General features: G+C 39.2%; 1 protein-coding gene across 1 annotated transcript; it reads left to right on the top strand.

Moving 5' to 3' along the window:
* The first annotated feature begins 14,190 nt into the window (after positions 1 to 14,190).
* Positions 14,191 to 14,535, top strand: LOC147440145 (uncharacterized). The gene has a single exon (XM_086483479.1). It carries the CDS (start codon positions 14,278 to 14,280, stop codon positions 14,533 to 14,535), a length of 258 nt encoding a protein of 85 aa, XP_086339605.1. The 5' UTR covers positions 14,191 to 14,277.
* The last annotated feature ends 4,967 nt before the right edge of the window (positions 14,536 to 19,502 follow it).

Consider the following 19,502-nt stretch of genomic DNA (forward strand, 5'->3'; position numbering starts at 1 on the left):
GTCGGGATATCATTCTCCCACTTTCCACACCACACTCACCCTTCTTTTGTTATTTAATTACTACCACGCTGTTTAAACATACATGTTCCTTTACTTTATTTATGATACTGGTTCGTTAAAACAGCCCTTCAAACAGTATTACAAACAATAGTCAAACAAGAAGTCGTCCAATTTTAAACCAACAACCCTTGGATTAAGTTCACTCAAGAATCTCTACTGGCGCTATTATGTCCGATCGGTGTATACATTATTCATAAAAACCCTTGTCCTCATGAGCGTCCCATACCGCTCGACAAGTACTCGTTTTGCTAATCTGGACGTACTCCCGTCATAGCAACAACGGTGTCAATCTGGGCGTCATCCTCACGCCACGGCAAAACAAAACTGCAGTATCCAGCTGGGCTAATCTGGGTGTACTCCCACCACAGCATCAGCGGTGCCTTCCTGGGCGTCATCTCATGCCTCGGCAACTGCCACATAATACCAGCGCTAATAAGTAGAGAGACTTGAGAGAAACCATACCGAAGGTTTTGGACAAACATTCTTTCCTATAGCAACCAGTTTAACCAAACAATCTTTCCTACTTGTCAACATATAACGAGTTTCTTGGGGTTAAGCCCCGTGGTTTCGATCCGTGTTTTCTTTTCATAAGGTAAATAATATATTCCTATGGTCTCTCATATGCAATGATACATAACTTGAAACTGCAATGCTAAGATGTACCATAGCTCCGATTGGTACGATTGGTGGAGACATAGCATTTTTCGCAGGGATTCCACCGTTACCATTACCAGCTTCATGATCATTAGCGCCTTGGGTTCGAGCACGCTTTGGAGCCATTTTTTTGTACTACACTTATGTTATACACTTAGAACTTTAAATTGGTCAATTTTTCTAGTAATCTCCTTGTTTTCAAAGAGAGTCTGTAATTTGAACCCTCGCCAACTCGGATTCACACTTAGTGTTGTTGTTCTACATCTAATTTCTATACATCAAATATTTACTAATCTTAATGAATCAAAAATTAAGTGTGTAAATTACGAGTGAAAGTTTAGGAATGCATTACTTTTATGCATGACATTTCTAATCCAATTCTAACTTCCATTCTATACTTCAACTAAATCAATTTTTAGTATTATTCAAAATTCTATTTAACCTAATTGATAATGACATTGGTGAATGAGAATTTCATCATGTATAATAAGAATATGATGAGTTCTCTTAGGTATTAACTTTCAATTAACTATACATAAGTTAATAGTGAAGATCTACTAACTAGAGAGAGTAGGTATACTTAAAGAGATTAGAGTAAGATCTACTAACTAGAGAGAGTAGGTATACTTAAAGAGACTAGAGTAAGAGAAAACATACACACACATCTTTTGTAAAGTTAATTGAATCTTACTATCCATTAGAAAGATTAGAGTAAAAGAGAACACACACACATACTTTTCTAAAGCTAATTGAATCTCACCAATCTATTAGAGAGATTAGAGTAAAAGATAACACACACACACACACACACACATATCCTTCTTAAAGCTAATTGAATCTTACTAATCTATTAGAAGATTAGAGTAATAGATATCACACACACACACATAACTAATAGAATCTTACTAATCTATTAGAGTAAGAGATAGCACACATACACACATATCCTTCTTAAAACTAATTGAAACTTACTAATCTATTAGAGAGATTAGAGTAAAAGATAACACACATACACACACACACACATATCCTTCTTAAAGCTAATTGAATCTTACTAATCCATTAGAGATTAGAGTAATAGATAGCACACACACACACATATCTACTTAAATCTTATTAATCTATTAGAGAGATTAGAGTAGGAGATAGCACACATACACACATATCCTTCTTAAAACTAATTGAATCTTACTAATCTATTAGAGAGATTAGAGTAAGAGATAGCACACATACACACATATCTTTCTTAAAACTAATTGAATCCTCAATAAATACACACCTTATTAGTCCACTAGAGTTTTTGCTCTCTTAGTGGTTTGTGGATGCCTTCTCTCTAAGAGAAGTGGCAGCACTTCGTGAGCGCTATAGAGGCAATCTCTATGTCTAAAGTGTGAGCATGGATGCTCTATTTACAATAGAAAAGAAAACGTCCAACTTTTTTTTCCAAAAAAAAATATATATATATATTTTTATTTTTTTATTTTTTTTTAAAAAAATAAATTTTTTTTATTTTTTATTTTTATTTTTTCCCCAAAAAATCATACCCGCGTTTTTGGTATCCTTGTGGTACCCATGAGTTTGACCACTTTGTCATTATCATCAAAAGATAAGGCCACACAGGTCCCCCCCCCCCTCATTAAGATTAGTCAGAAGTAGCCTCTCCTTTTTCATGTGACAGGGTGTCCCACTTTGTCCCCTCCTATGTGAGTCCATGTGCCTTCATTTGTCATCCCTGGGTATTATTTTATTTATTTTCTTAATGATAATTTATTTTACATTTTTAAGTTAAACTTTATAGTCTTATATTAACTTTACGGTAGTAAAAGAAAATTCTACAATCATTAAATAAGTCTTGCAATAAGTTAGTTAGTGATTCATATAGCTAAACATGTCAGAATTTTGTAGCGTAAATTTTAATTTCTAGGTTTTCTCAACCTACAATTCATAATTTGAATTCGAATATCTTAAATAAGGAGTGATGGTTCAAAAAAATACAAATGCGTAATAGAACTTGTGTGCAATTTGAAAGTAGAGACCTTACATCGATCTTACATCATTTAATACCCCGTGTTACTTAGTCCTGAGACGTAGATAGCTCAGTTCACCGCTCCTCCCACAACTAGATGGTTTGCTCCAATAACGAGTAGCCACAATTGCGCAATCATGCTGTATGGGAGCTTCACACAACGCCGTAAAGGTCGTTGGTTGGTTGGCTCTTTGCCCCTCATTTTGTGATTCACACCCACGAACTTCTCGCACTTCCTGATTTTCTCGCAACGTTGGCCATTGCATGCAAATCTAACCTCCAGCCACTGTAACCTCCACCCATCCTTTTTTCTCTTTGGCTATCCACCACCACTTTCTCTGGTTACAATTATCATTCTCTGGTAGATATGAATCACTCAAGGAAGGGGGGAGTGTCATCTCAACGCCAAAGCTCTTCCAAAGTTAAAGACCAACCTTGAAGACAAAGCTTCAATAATCAATGAAAAGGCAAAGAATGTCATACAAAGACAACGGAAAAACAATGATAACTTTAGCAAAAAAGCTCTCAACAACAGAACATAAGGAGTTCAATGCTGAAGCTAGTCAAATATTGCAAGTCAATGACAAAGACAAAACATCAAAAGAACTCTTCACGGCCAAAAGTGGCCACAAGAAGAAGAATGGCAACAGATGCAAAATTATCTCGACAATTGATGTCCAACACACACATAAAAAAGAACACATCAGATATGAAGAACTCAAGGAAGGGGGGAGCGTCATTAATGACAAAGCGCTTCCCAAACAAAAGGCCAACCTTGAAGCCACAACTAAAGACAATCCAATGACAAGACTGCACAAGGTCGTGTCAAGGGACGACGGGAGCTAGGAAGGGGGGAATGTTTGAGCATTGACCGAACAGGCGTCCACCTGGCCGGACACGTAGCTGGAAACCATATTTGTTTTCTATTAGTTCTCCGAGCTAGTGTAGTAATACTATGTGTAAATCCTGACTCTAGCGTAGTGAATCGATTCCTTGAGTTTTAATGCTGTAATGATATTTGTAAAGATCCATGTGAGTCGGCCACTAGCCATTTATAAATCCCTAGGTGTCAAGATCAATAACCTTAATGTGAAAGGAGGGCTTATCTTTAGAAGAAGAAAAGAGCTCTGAAAACGTACGCTCAAGCTACAAAGAAACTCCAATTTGTAATCATGGCAACTAATGATTGGGTAATCCATTTTCAATTTTGAGCTTGCATTGTGTTCCTCTCTCTTTTCTCTTTCAATTAAGTGTAAGCATTGTCAATTTTGTGTGGTTTGTGATTACACATTTGTGAGCCTTACTTGCAAATTTGAGTGCTTAGATCGTTGTTTTTAGTCATTTTGACCATAGGAGAGTGTTCTTAGACCATAGGGAGACCTTCATGGATAGTTCTGCTGCATTTTTCAAGACCTTTTTCATGATGGATTTTGATTTTGGTACCTTGTTGGATTGCGGCCAGACTTAGTAGGATTGTGCCCCTAGGTGTCCTAGACCTCCTCCTAAAGTTTTGTTGCATTTCAAGTCTGTTCGAGTGCCGAAATGGCGTGATGACCTAGAGCTGTGAAAAAGGACATAGGCATATTTCCCTGATCATTGAGTGTTGGTTTTCTTGTTGAGTTGGTATGCTTGCTTGTTAAAGTTCACTTCTTGAGAGTCTCCGTGCCCCATCTGAGTCACTTCCCTAAGTATTGACATTATATTTGTGCCCAATAGCTATGCTACAGATGTCCGTCACGGCCACTCGCTAATAGAGAGAGAGAGATTCAAAATGTCAAAATGATTTATAAGACCAATTCAATAAACTCCTTGTGGATCTAATCTAATGTCTGCATTGTCCAAGAAAGAAGTACATCGGTTGGTGAAGAGCTTCGTCAATGTATGTCTTTGTAAAGAGACGTACTATGACATATATAGATAACGAGATAGAGAGAGAGAGAGAGAGAGAGAGAGAGAGAGAGTCGACATAGGTTTAGGATTTAGTTTTTATATTTAAGTTGGAGTTTAAGTTAGATTTTATATTTAAATTTTATATTAGAGCTTTGGGGTTAGGTTTAGCATTTAACTCTATATTCAAGGTTTATAGCTGAATAAGAGGCCCAACCATCTCTCACTTTTTTGTAGAGCTTAAAGGTGTTTGAAGCTAGTTAGCTTTGGGATGTTCAAAGGGTAGGCATCAACACTAGCTACTGAAAGAATTCTCTTTCTGTTGAGCTTGAGTGATGGAAGAGGAAAATGGATAACTCAAGACTTTCACAAAGTATCAAATTGGCTTTTGTGTGTGTGTGTGTGTGTGTGTGTGTGTGTGTGTGTGTGTGTGTGCGTGCATGCAACACATGGCCGGATTTTGTTAGGGAAGCTTGAAATTTGCACCTCGGCCTGGCTATGGATGGCATAAATCAATTTGTTCAGAGGTCAAAATCTTACATTGTATGGCCAATTGTCATTGTCAACTAAAACATTCCCTTGTGGTTGACTACCAACAAGGGCCACCTATTTCTAATCTTGATTGTGGCAGACCGGTATAAAGTGAAGAATATGGATGTGTATCTTCTTCCACTATTGGAAGAGCTACAACAATTGTGGATTGGCATAGAAGTGGTGGATATGAGCCGACACACAGGTCAACGTAATGCTTTGATGAGAGGCATTCTGATGTGGACCATGCATGACTATCCCGGACTAACAAAATGCTCAGGTGATATATACTCAAACTCAAACAATATAAACCTTTTTTTTTCTCAGGCTTATCTATTGTCATTTGTATACATGCATGGCTCCAAACAAGTGGATATAGAGCATGCATCACATGTGGACCTAGACTTAATGCACGTCCGACGTCCTCACTCAAGAAGCAAATATACGAAGGTCATCAAGCACATCTTCCAGAAGATCACAAGTTACACAACAGTTTTTTGGGAAGAGAGCCATCGAGGATGTCTGCTCGAGCATGGTTAGAGCAGAAGGAGATGTGTGATGATGGTTTGTCCCCAGAGATGAAGAGATTTTCTCTATGGTACGAGTTACCATATTGGCCCAGACTCATGATCAATCACTTGCTCAATCCAATACACATATTCAAGAATGTGGGTAATCTGCTATGGGACCATCTCATTGGTAAGAAAGATATTTTGGGAGCCAGAATTGACCTTAGAAATGCGGATTGTATGGAGAAATACTGGCTGCAGACAGCACCCGATGGATAGATAAAACTCCCTAAAGCACCATGGATTTTGACACGAGTCCAAGAACGCAAAGTAAAAGAGATCATTGAATATGTACGGACACCCATTGGTGTAATACACTTGCTACAAACATGTTTCACTAAGGAAGGGAAGCTTACTGGTTTGAAGTCACACGACTGGCATAAAATGTGTTAGGTATGTTTGAAGTGAAATAGATCATAGTGGGAGTTGTGTAGCATATCCATGTGTGGACTTTAATACCATTGCTAGATGTATTTTGCAGTTTATTTTACCAGTGGCCATTGAGGGTTGTTTGTCTCCTAGCGTCCGTACCAAAATCTACAAACTCCCAAAGTCGGTGCAATGGATCCCCAAAAGGAGATCCATGTACGCTCCATACCATCCACCAAACTAAACGTTGTGGAGGTTGTATGCATATTCGAGAAACACTTTCCTACTACCATGCTAACCATTCAAGTGTATCTTCTTGTTCACATAGTTGATGAGAAATAGCAAGCACACTGCATTCCAAATGGATGTTCTTTTTAGAACGTTTCGTGAAAACCCTCAAGGGATATGTGCGTCAAAAGGCACGTCACGAGGATAGCATGGGAGAGGGTTGGTTGATATCAAAGTCCCTAATTTACATTTGAGACTGGCTATATGGATTTGATTGTGCCCAAGGTATGCTTTGGCACACCATAGATGATGAGTGCATATCTGGGATTGTGATCTAAAAATCTTGGTGTTGAAAAGAAAATAACGAAAGATCTAGAGAGTAAGATCAATTAATCTGCATGCTTCACAATCCAGCGATTCCAAAGGGGATTTCACAGTATGAGGATGCAAAGCAAGAGCAACAAAGGGCACGAATCGAGTTTGAGACGGGGAAGACAACCACCGATGCATTATATGGCCGGTCTTGAGAGCCTACCAAAATTCATGAGCTTAAGATGGTTGCACAATCAATTGAAAAGTGCACAATAGTGTAGTGAACAGGTGAGTGAGGAGTGAGGTGAGTCATACACGGCAGCATGGTGTAAATGTCGATATTTTAAGATGAATGAATCGACAGAAAGCATTTTACACAAGATTGTGGAATCATGGCAAAATTTGAACAACCTAATCGACGACGATCCTCTGATGCAGATCCTGTGGTGGAGGAAATCACTTACTTCACACGCTACACAAAATTTTGAGGATAGATTATAGAGGATTTTTTGTGGATTTGTTCGACATGCAATGGTTCAAGATAAACATGGAGGATCGCAACTCTACTGTGCGCAAAGAGGAGAGTCATGTTTCCTTGAGGGGGACTCAACCAAAAAGTGGACCGACCTTCGAGACACTTTTGTACTACCCGAGCATTGTGAACAAGTAAACCTATAGATATTTAACATCCAACTTTAGAGAACTGGTGGTCTGGAAGCACTCATGTAAGTTATGTGGCCCTTTCAGGTGGTATTCCATCCTACAAAGTCTGCATCAATGTCATAGAGGTAGCCCCTCATAGTGCACGGACATATGAGGGCTACAATGTGCCAATCACCTTGGCATCAGTGGAGATCAAAGAGGATGCTGATGAAAGCCACTGAGGTGGTACGAGACGAGCTTGGTGCTGCTACTCTCTATGGGATGCATGCGAAGGACCTACAAAATGAAACAAAGGACATCTGCCTAAACGGAGAGCTCTGTATAGACATAGGGAGTTATGTTGAGTTATGCGAAGATTAGAGAGAGATAGAGATCTCTTAAAGCCATAGACATTGTATCTGAGAAATTTTTCTCCTTTTTATAATATATATTGTATTCACGTGGAGTTTTTTCCATTCTTGTCTCTATGCTAAACTTGTGAAATCTAAACTTTGAATCAAATTATAACTTATTCATATTTTCTTCTCCATTCACAATTAAGATTTAATGTTCACGTATTTAATGCAAGTATGGATGATGATCAATTTCTTTCTTCCTTGGACCTTGAGAAGAGGAAGTGGTACGAGGACCGCCATCGCTCCGGAGCATAGTCGCGTTGTTCCACTCCTTCAAAGTCTCCGTCTGCTTTGAAGCGATCAACATGCTCCGATAGTTCGGTGTCAACTAGACAATCTACATACTGCTCTAGGCACCGATGCTCTAGTGCTGGCCGCGCTTGCTGTGGAGGAGGCGCCGTTGATGCTTCCACACCACCTCGTAGTCATCGAGGCTCCTTACCTTCCCCTTCTTTGCCCACCCCCACACCAACCACGACATCACCATCTACTCCAGGTTTTGCACGACTAACGGCCGTTCCTGGCTACACACCACTCCCTACTCCTCCAAGAGTCACCCCACTCGATACTCCTCGCTTCGGGGCCCAAACTCCAATGGAGACCCGTGTCGTCCGTACCCCCATCAAGACGCCACTCAAGACACCACTCGAGACTCCTCTCAACACACCCAGGTTCACGCATGATAGGCAAGAGGGATTTTCATAATCGATCGACATCAGTGACAACATCATTTTGGGTGACGACGGCAAGAAGGTGATCTTGCACATGCGCGACCTTTTCTCTCAAGTGTTTCAACACTACATACTAAACACCTGGAGTGAAGTCCCAAATGAATTAAAAGACAGAGTCATCAGCATGCTGCATGAAGAGTTCCCCATGTCCAGTCGGGATTAGTGCTTCAATGAAGAATGATGAAGGTGCGGATGCACGAGTACTGCAAGCACAAGCATTCTAAAGTACAAAAAGTAATAAAGCATGGGTGGAACATGCCACATTGGCTAGTCAAAGAAGATTAGAAGAATGCAAAGCAAGCAACGTGCGAGAATCTTGACAAGTGGAAGCAACAAAAGGAGGCATCCAAAGCACGAGTAGAGGCAGGGAGCTCGCACCACTTGGGGAGCGGCGGATAGATATCATTTAAGGCCGACTTTGTAAGTGTTTTTGCATTGCCCTTTAGGTTTGGTAGTTATGGGTATTTGCACTTTTAAATTCTAACATAACGTATTCTTTGTATATTTTGAGCAGTGGTCGATGACACGGCGCCCCACACCGTACGAGCGCGAGTATGCAGGCAGAAAGGGCTTTTACGCCCTTGGACATTCTCAATTCTCGCTCCGGCTTGGATAGTATATAGCTTTACTCTCTTACATTTGTTGTATTTTAATAATAAACTAAAAATAGATTGTTTTGTAATTATATGTTTATACTTACAGAAAGTCTTATTGTTTTCTTCTGCAGAATCCGACAAATATGCTGCTTGGACGCGATGAGATATCAAATTAGTCGATGTCAATCTAGCCATAGCCAGATAGCACTAGTTTTCTTTTCTCATGGCATATATAATGAGATGACATGTGTACGTCATTTTTGTAACTATTGGTCAATGATGTATTTTCTCAATAGTGACAATTATACTGTAACTATTACATTTTAGCCAAAGCTTAACAATCAAGTGATTTTGCCTATGATGTGTATAATTTTGCCATTGTATTACTTTGGTCAATTCACTTTCATCAAGATACTTTTGTCAGTTTTGCATCTTTATTCTAGAAACTTTATGTTCAATATGGTTTAGGGGTGGCAAGGCAATGCATGTCTTGCCAATTAAATTTTTTTATTCTCGGGCGTCGCTATATGTGTCTCTATTTTTGGTCCTACAACGTCTCTATATGCATCACTAAATTGGAAACTGCAACGTTGCTATATAGCGACTATTATAGCGACGTCTTATTTGCGATGTTTTTACGGACACTTATAATGATGCCAGAGGGAAAAATATCCCCGTGTATTTTTGTCGCTACAACTGTCACGTGTGAAGAACCTCTTGTAGTGAAATATGCTCACTTAGAAAAACGATCGATAACAACCCAAATCATGTCATGCTTGTGAAAATTAAGTGGGAAATTAGTAACAAAGTCCATACTCCCAAGGTCTTTCATGAATGGGGAGAGGGTGTAAAAGATCTAATTTCTTACCTATTGCTACTTTGATATTTTGACAAACCAAAAAAGATGAAACATACTGTTTAATATTACTTTTCATAGCAGGCCAATAAAATTCACGACGTAAATCTTGAAAGGTAGCAACAAATCGTCTATATCTAGCATAGGGTGGTTTATGCAATTCTTCAATGAGTAAAATACGAAATGGTTTTGTGACACACAATTTCTGTTTGAAGTGATAAAAAAATTTTGTATAGTGTATTCAAGAAATGTGTGCACAAAGTTGTCACTACTACAAGTGGAAAACACAGAGGGCTTGCAAAACACCCAAAATAATAGACTACGAGCCATAAATCAATAGATCTGTATACTTGGAAAGTCATATATATGCATAATGAAGCATCATGCGTGATCAAAGAAAGATAGAGAGCAAGATAGAGCATGAGAGTACATGCATATGCACCTCGTAGAGCAGAGTGCTATACCAATACATGGCAAGAGAAAAGAGAAGAGAGGAGAGTAGAATCACACGACACTCAGTGCAATCTCTCCCGTTACAAGAGTGAACATTTTTTTAGTGTACGTATTTATTTATAGATTTCTTGAATGCTAAAAATGAATACAGACTACCCGATCGAACATAATAATTATTTTAGCTCATAAAGTGTACTTAATAATAAAATATATGTAAATGTGATGCCCTTTTCCATAGTTCCATCATGCTTTTTTCACCTGTCAGCTACAATAAATAATTATATATCAATTTTCATTAGATACCTCTCCGTTAGAAAGAAACTATCTTCAATTTTTGCAAAGATAAGAATCTACAACTCATACGTGTCAAAAACAATGGTTAGTATTCTCCGTGAGAAATATTATATATTAAAAGAAAAACTCATAGAACTAAATAGCATTGCTTATGTATGTTGTCATCCACACTATATATTCTAGTGTCTCATACCACTCGAATAAGCAGTATATGTCATATCCTGATGTATCAGGATATCATTGGTCAGACTTATTGTTCAAAAATCAATTCTCATAAATTTTAAGTCCAATTTCATAAATACTATCGCGACACAAAATCATCATATAACAAATTCAAATCCAAAATCACTTCCTTTACATACCGCGGTAATAAAATAATACTAAGGATAGATTGCTATAATATGTTTTTGATTGCCTAGATCGGCAAATCAACAGCCATGAGATGTGTTGTCTAAATTGATGAATACCGACAAATTTGCATGGATATTTGATGTTGCTTAAATCGGTAAATCTACATCAAATTGAGAATTTACACACTGCCTAAAACGATAAATTTGTGTGTACTAATCAATGAACTAGAAAATGCATAAAAACAAAATATTTACTACCTATTTGGTACCAAATTGGAGTAGGTTGGAATGCCAAAGTATGTACTAAATTTTATCGATCATACCAAATCAACTGAGCTTGTGTGAGTAGTTATATAGTTTCATGACATTAGTGATAATTGATTTTACAGCTTATAACACAATGTGGACAATAAAAAAGGCTTCGTTTCCTTAAAGTATATGGCAGTATTCTTGCTTGTTGCAAGAGTGTACCCTCGTCAAAATATCTGCAAAGAGAGTCACTTAAAGAGAATTTAGTAGAATGAGCATTTATTAAGTTATAACTTTAAACTGGGGGGTTGTTATATAACAAGTTGCTGTAATAGGTGGTGGAGAATATGGAGATCTTAGGATAAGAAAGGAGGTAGAGTAAGCAGTAGGGTGGTGTATTATATATATATATATATATATAGAGAGAGAGAGAGAGAGAGAGAGAGAGAGAGAGTTTGCTCAGGTGAGATAATTGAAATGATCTTGCTAGATGTATATTATTAGAAGGCATTTAGAAATTTCATTACCTAGAGGTTCTCTAGTTGTTTGTCCAAGACTGCCTGCATAGTTGAAGGTATAGAGGATCCCATGACATGCACAAGCGTGGTGAAGAGAGATCCATACTTTTTGTTGTCTTAGTGTTTCGGGGTTGATATGTGCATTATCATCTTTTTACCTCACAATTTGTGCCCCACTTAGAAAAGCTAGTAGAATTAAGTACGTATACGTCCCTAGTTTTGAATCTTCTGGGAAGAATCATGGTTATCAATATCAAGGGCTACCATGATAAACATGTTATATAGGGGTGAATAAAAATCCGTTCCTCAGCTAGTAATCAATGGCTATTGTGAGCATGACACAAAAGAGGTCTGAATGAAGCCTTGTGAACGTGGGCCTAGGCGCATGGCCAACCATAAGGTTAATAAGTCACTAAAGCTACACTTTTTGCTAAAAAATGTGAAAAGAAAATATATGGTAGCAAGGCCATCATTTGCACAAGGGAAAAATGGTTTATGGCGACCAGTTTCATCGCAGCGTCAAGCTCACGCTCCTTTGAGCTAATGTAGATAATTGTTGCCGCTTGTGAGTCGTTCGATGAGTTGGAGTGTTGATTAAAGGATTTATATAGCTATCTGATTTCCTGCACTAGTAGGGATTAGAGCAGTAGTAGTAGAAGAAGAAGCATACCACTAAGTAGGAGAAGATTTCTTGAAAAATTGTGACAAATTACTTGTTTGGGAGTTTCATTCATAGTAATAAGGATAGTATGCATACACAAAGAGTGTATAAGAAAATAGGGTTGCAGCATCTATGCCTCCTGTAAGAAGAAAGAAAAAGAATAAGGGATAATTTAAGTTCGTCGAACTAATCCCATGAGACCTTTGAGAATGTATCCGAGTTTGAAAAAGTAGCAAAAGAATAAGAATTAGAGGCATTTTTAATGTCGTAGGAATAACCCCAAGGGACTGTGCTAAGTGTATCTGAAATTTGACATAAAGGAAGCTCTCCTTGGCCATGGGATAGAGCCCTACGAAACTCCAAAGGTCTCAAAAAAAATGACTAGTCTTTTTGTTGTCGTCTTCTACTGCTACGTAGCCTAGCAAGGGGACTTAGAGGCTCTTCACACAATGAGTTTTGAAAAGGAAGATAGAGGGTTCTTTTGGAATTTTCACATTCACATAGTGTGTTCAAAAGAGTTTGGAATAGTTCACCTAAAATGTAGGGAGATTGGTCTCTTTTCATAAACTTTTGCTATTTTGCAAAAAGGAACATCCTTTTGCACAAACGTAACTTGAGATCATGGCAAAACATTCTAATCAAGGAGCCCATATTTTATGGGTGCAATAAAGAGACCTATACTTGCAAGTCTTTGGAACATGAAAGACTTGCATGTGAATGCTCAAATGTTCCTTTTGTCTCCTTCAAGGAAAGTTTGGGAGTAGTTTTAGAACTCATCGTGTGAAGGCTCTCTTAGGAAATGATAGCAAGGTTTGAGAATTCATGGGGTGAGATTACTCAATATTGGCTCTCGACACCTCTCTTTCACTCTGTGTTGTACCGGGAGAGCCTTGCTTGTGAGGCTCTTGCAGCTTTCATCTACGAGTGTACAACAGCCCGTGGATAGCCACACGACTAAGTTGCACGGGGTCTTTAATGACCCCGAGCGATGGGATCAACGGGCGGCATTGAAAGGGGGAATCTCGAGGGTGACGGATAGTAGGTAAAATGTCAACGACGGGTGCACGAAATGGGTTTTGAACCCAGGCGGCCACGATGAGAGGTTGGTGCCCTAAGCACGAGCACGTGTGCATTTGGTTATTGAAGTAGGGAAAACAAAAATATATAAAGTAAACAAAAATGTTGTAAAGTAAACTAGGACATAAAATGTAAACTCGGACACATCGAACGGCTGAGCGCTTTTATCATATTCGTGTCTCACTTCTCCCTCGTCGATCCCACATCATTCAATACCTCGTGTTACTTAGTCCTGAGACGTGGATAGCGCATTTCACCGCTCCTCCCACAACCAGCTAGTTCGCTCCAATAACGAGTAGCCACAATTGCGCAGTCGTGCTGTATGGGAGCTGCACACAACGCTAAGGTCGTTGGTTGGTTGGCTCTTTGCCCCTCATTTTGTGCTACACACCCACGAACTTCTCGCACTTCCTGCTTTTCTCGCAGCGTTGGCCATTGGATGCAAATCTAACCTCCAGCCAGTGTAACCTCCACCCATCCTTTTTTCTCTTTGGCTATCCACCACCACTTTCTCTGGTTACAATTATATTTGGGGGGGGGGGGGGGGGGACCAGAAAACACACACACACACACACACACACACTCCCCTATATTTGAAACTCCACCATTGGTTCAAACATGCATGCAACGTCCTCGATTTCTTTTGCAAAACGATCTATGATATTGCTTTGGAGCAGTCCATCATTTATTTGGGCTTGCCATTATTTGGCCATGGCAGGCCAGACTTGAAGAGCTTTATCTCCTCTAGTGCAGCTGCTGAGTGCTATTAAGTTGACGAGCACAAGAGGCAGTATCAGGATGCTAATGCCGACGAGCTGGATGGACAACATCATACTGGAGGTGCGCGTGGTGGTGAGCGAGTTGAAGACAGTGAAAGGCCTCATCAAAACTGCGTTGGCCGCTTTTGCCAAACAAGGCCACAACATCGCCACCACCTCCTCCTCCTCCTCCACCGACCATTATGCCCTCTACCTCTCACGCTTCTCTCTACACGGGCCTCTGCGATTCCAGCTGCTGATGTCAGCTAAAAATGAACTGATGCAGGCCTCGACATGACCTTCAACTCCTCTTTTTCTTTGTAATATACATATGAAAAAAAAAAAAAAAAAACAATGCTTGTGGAGCTCCCAAACTAGAGCACTACCAGCAAATCTCGGAGGTCCACTTTAGTGCCTTCGACTTCAGCCACAGATGTACCTGCAATGTTGATGTCATCCATAGCCAGGTGGACATCAACTTCCATCTATTGGCCACATGATCACACTGGGCCGATCAACCCAGCACTAATTCTTAGTGATCCACACTCATGTTTGAGCCAAATTAAGCCTACATCTGCTCATCAACCACCTGGCCCATTAGTATACTTTCTCAAATTAAGGGGCATCAATGTCAATGGATCAAGCTTACTCAATATCCTAGTCCAAAACCTTTTCAACATCGACCCCAACACCGCCACCAAAGGTAGTATGCATATCGACTCCGATGCCTCTATTATTTACATCCCTAGCCATTGCATACAGAGAACTTCACATCATAAATAAAGGAGCCCTATATGCTAGCCATCAAAAACATGTGTCCATAGTCTCCATCAAGATGCACGTGCTATTAAAAGAAAACCGGCATACATATAATCATCTACTTGAGGATATTCCGTTGATCTCTAACAAAAACCTAATAAAATTTCAACATGCAAACTATTCCACAAATAAGGGTAAGGGAGGAGGAAGCCTTGCAAAGAGAAAATATATTAATGAGGCCAACACGTTTCGACCCTTATTGGGTCTCGTGAGGGCACTTGATACATTCTTTTAAGCTTATATAGGCACACAAGGGATTCACTGATATTGGGGAAGAGATGCCACCTGCGTGCATCCCATCAGGAAAAACCCCATATATATACGGTCTCTTACATGGTAACCCCACCCCCTATGTATTGAGATTGAAGTGGTAATATAACCCCCTATATACAATCTCCGTAGTATTAATATAACCCCCTACCTTATATGTACAAACAATTCAATAGCTTAAAGAAATTTCCAAGAAGTCCATGAAAACATTTTGCCAGAGGTCACCTAAATAGAAAGAAAATTTTTATGTGCCACTTACTTTGTAGAGTTCCTACACGGGATTTAAGGCTTTGTTAATTAAAGAGTACCCAAAATCTTTCGATAAATACATTGCAAAATTCAAATTAGTGCTTTGATTTAAAAAGAAAAAAGAGACCACATCATATCGCTTCAAATCTAGAGTTAGAGATGAACAATAACCATAAGTGAACCATACATGTGAAAATTACATAGTAAATGAGATGCTTAATAGAGAATTGCAAAGTACAATTTTATAAAATCAATCATGTCACACCAATTCAAAAGAATAGTCTTTCCAATGTTACCAAGTGATAAAATCACAAGGCATGCCTTCAAGAAGATGAAGCAACAGAAAAGGAAAATGATGTAATTACACCAAGTGACTCCTTGTGGAAACTTTAAAAAAAGACAATTGGGTTATTAATATGCAATTCACATTCAGATAATCATAAATCTTTCAAAGTCAAGGATAATCGTAAATCTTTCAACATGTTCGATAGTAGGACCTGTAATGTAGGTATGTATGATGTGTCTCTACCTAAAGGGGAATGTAGTGAACTATGAAATGTTTGGATATTGTAAATTGGTTCAAGTCAATCAACTTGCTATACATCTAGTTCGATAAACCCACCATCTTGTGCCATGGTTTCTTGAATCACTAGAAAAGGTGGGCCACATCTTACTATCTTACTATATACTAGAGGACAATTAACGCCCAAAAAATAAGATGCTTTATGCATCTGACACATAGCAAGTGAATTTTGCTTCTAAGCAAGCACTAAAGTCGATTACAGATCTCTTGCCCACAGTTGGGTACGCTTGCATGGACTCGATGCGGTGAGCTTCTATTCGCCCTACAAAAGGTTCAGAGCCCAAAAGGATGGACAACAAACCTCCCCTTCCTAAGCTTGGGCGGGGATAGATCTCACATCACAATAGTAACAGAAGACAAGCGGAACGAATAGGCTGAATGCATTTCGTTGAAATTGGGCTCGTAAATTTAATACTTACTTCAAATTGGCCAGACAGGTTTGTAAAACACCCCCGCCCATCCCAAAAAGACGATGGGTTCCCGCCCATTGGTTTGTAACCAACCTCACCCCTTTGGGGCAGGCCAAAAAATCTGCAACATTCTCCTACTTAGTCATAAAAAGCTCCAAATTTAGAAATTTTATCAACCTACAAGATGCAACAATCTATATGAGAATTGGCAAAAAATTCATCTCTAAATAAAATAGTTTGACTATCTTTGATTGATATTTTGACTCATAACTTACTTCGTTCTTACGTAATAGAGATAAAAACAATAGAACCGACCTTTTAAATTGACCAAACAGATGCATGACATAATGCAATTAGCTTTCACATGGTCATTAAAGACTTTGTTTTCATCAGCTCCATCCCTTGCATTTGCCTTGTGCCCAATCCCCTACCCCCCCACCCTTAAATGTACAGTATGTGTATGCAAGTTTGGGGAGGTAGCCCCTATTGTATACGCTTATGCACATTTTCACAAAAACCCCCTATTGTACACTCACGTGGTATTATACGGAGCATAGTAGTGCAATTGAACTTGGTGGAGTAAGGAGAGGAATCACTTTTCAAGGATTTAAGAGACTAGTTTTCAAATTTGAAGGTTGGATAGGAATTCACCAATGGAATATGAGAGGTACCCTCAATCAAGGGGTGGGGCACAAACTCTGTGGGCATTTAATCCTAAACAAGTTTGTAGGTACACCAAGATTAGATTTTTTATTGCATATGTTAAGGGACAAAAAGGAGACGATACCACGAAAAACTTAGGGATCGTAATATTAACAGGGGATGTATAGAAGCCGATAAATCTTTAGGTTAAAATGGGGAGGGTATGCTCTTGGAATTGGGCATGGATTAGGTTTAGAGTGAGTCGTCACAACACACTTAATAAGTTAATAGGTTAAAATGGAGAGGGTATGCTCTTGGAATTGAGCATGTATTAGGTTTAGAGTGAGTCATCGCAGCACACTTAATGGTGGGTTGTTATTGATAGTAAATGGTTCAGCACTAAAGTAGATGGCCCAAAACTATGGAGTTCCTCGTGTGAAACCTTGGTACAATGTCAGAAAAGTGATTTAAGATGCGGTGACTTCCAGAGGTTGGCACGAAGGGGCATAAAGGAGGGCCAAGGGAGTGTGGGGTGATTGAAAAAAGGTGAGGGGACAGCTAATATTAGAGGGGAGGCACCCTACAAAAAGTATGATTCCATCTTCATAAGTAAAGATAATTTAAGTCGTATAGGTAAAAGGGTTGAGGACGAATAGCTTACCCTCAAAATGGTGAAAAAGGAGGTTGTATATTACAAGGCATAAGAGGGCTAAAGAGATTTTTAGCCAAGCACAAAATATGGCTTGGAGCCAAATGGAGGTATGGTATTGGGTAAGCAAAAGGGTTTGCTCAGAGAGAGGGTTGGTTCACGATAACTAGGGTTTCATTTGAGATCCTTTTTGGATTATTGTTCCAGGAAGCCTAATCAAATTGAGTTAATAGGCAGTCCCAATGCTAAAGATACTCAAATAACATAGGGGTTCCTAGAATTTGTGAAGATATTGAATGGAAGATCAAAATTCACGATGTTAAAGATAGGATTTTCAAAAAGGTTAAAGGTATTTCCGATGAAATTGCTTCAAAGTCACGTGGGGTGGGTGGGTGTGAGTGTGAGTCAAATTCCAAAGTTGGATCAAGCATGTAGTGGTTCACCTCTGAGAGGGGGTGCCTTGAAATAAGTGTTTTGGTTAGGGCTCAACATCGAAGGAATGAAGGATCTAGCCGAGCAGAGAACTAGGTAAAAGTGATTAGGCTTGGGAGGATTGGGGGACTTTCAAACTCCTTGGTAAAGAGTGGCGTGAAAACCTTCTATTGCTTGACGATTACACATGATTATGAGAGTCCGAAAGTCCCTCTTCGGAAAAGAAACTCTCTAGAACTAGTGAGAGAAGTAGTGAAGGTTCCCAAGAGGTAACATTGCATAGTATGGAGTAGCTTTGTGAAATGAGCAAGGAATTGTTGGGTTATGCGACATGGTTAAGTCATGAAAGTTGGGAGCTTATAAAAGATAGTAGATTGATTCCAAGCTATGTTTGAGGTGCATGAGCAATGTGTCTCGTATTTGTAGGCGCAAGAGTTACTAAGAATTGTATGCAGGTCTGGTAAGCTTGAATGGAGCCTCCAAAGATGAGTATTGAGAGGAGATTAAATACAAAGGTCTTTGGGAAAAATGAAGCTTAAGAACTGAATAAGATTGAGGTGGGGGCTTGGATTGATTCCTAGTACTATTAGCAGTAGCAAAACATCATGGGATCATTTGGGTATTAACTAGAAGGAGGTGTGAGCGTAGATTGTGTGCCAATATCTATGTGTGATATTGGGATTGACTCTTTTAGCTTGTAATTATGTTTAAGAAATTGAGTAGACTCTATGCAAAGGCTCACTAGATCAAGGCCTGATATTTTGTAGGAATAAAGCATGCAACAAGTAAAGGGAAAGCACAAGGTTGAACCTAGGTGGTGGCGACCAAAAGCTTCAGAGGGTAAGCAAAGTTAGGTAGATACCACTATGGTTGTAACGGAGAAGAAAAAATAAAAAGGGATTATGATGCAAAGAGGGCATCTTGTGGCCTGAGGAAGAGTGATCATGAAACAATAGGTAAAATGAAAGGTGATGCAAGCCTATTAAAGAGAAAACAAATTTACATAAAAATGGGGTATTGAGCAGTTGCACAGGGAACTTGTGAAAACAAAGGAGATAGGAAGTACAGGGAAGCATACAACAAGCAACTTTCCAAATGATCGTGGACCGAGCAGGAAAAAATGTGGCAACATTAGCAAGGAGTGCTGCATACCAAAAAGCCCATCCAAGGAGCCTATAAGGGTGCTTTGTTGTAGTTGGGTTGCTCCAAGA

The sequence above is a fragment of the Adiantum capillus-veneris genome, chromosome 15, assembly GCF_014529385.1.
Source record: "Adiantum capillus-veneris isolate H3 chromosome 15, ASM1452938v2, whole genome shotgun sequence".
Classification (NCBI taxonomy): Eukaryota; Viridiplantae; Streptophyta; class Polypodiopsida; order Polypodiales; family Pteridaceae; genus Adiantum; species Adiantum capillus-veneris.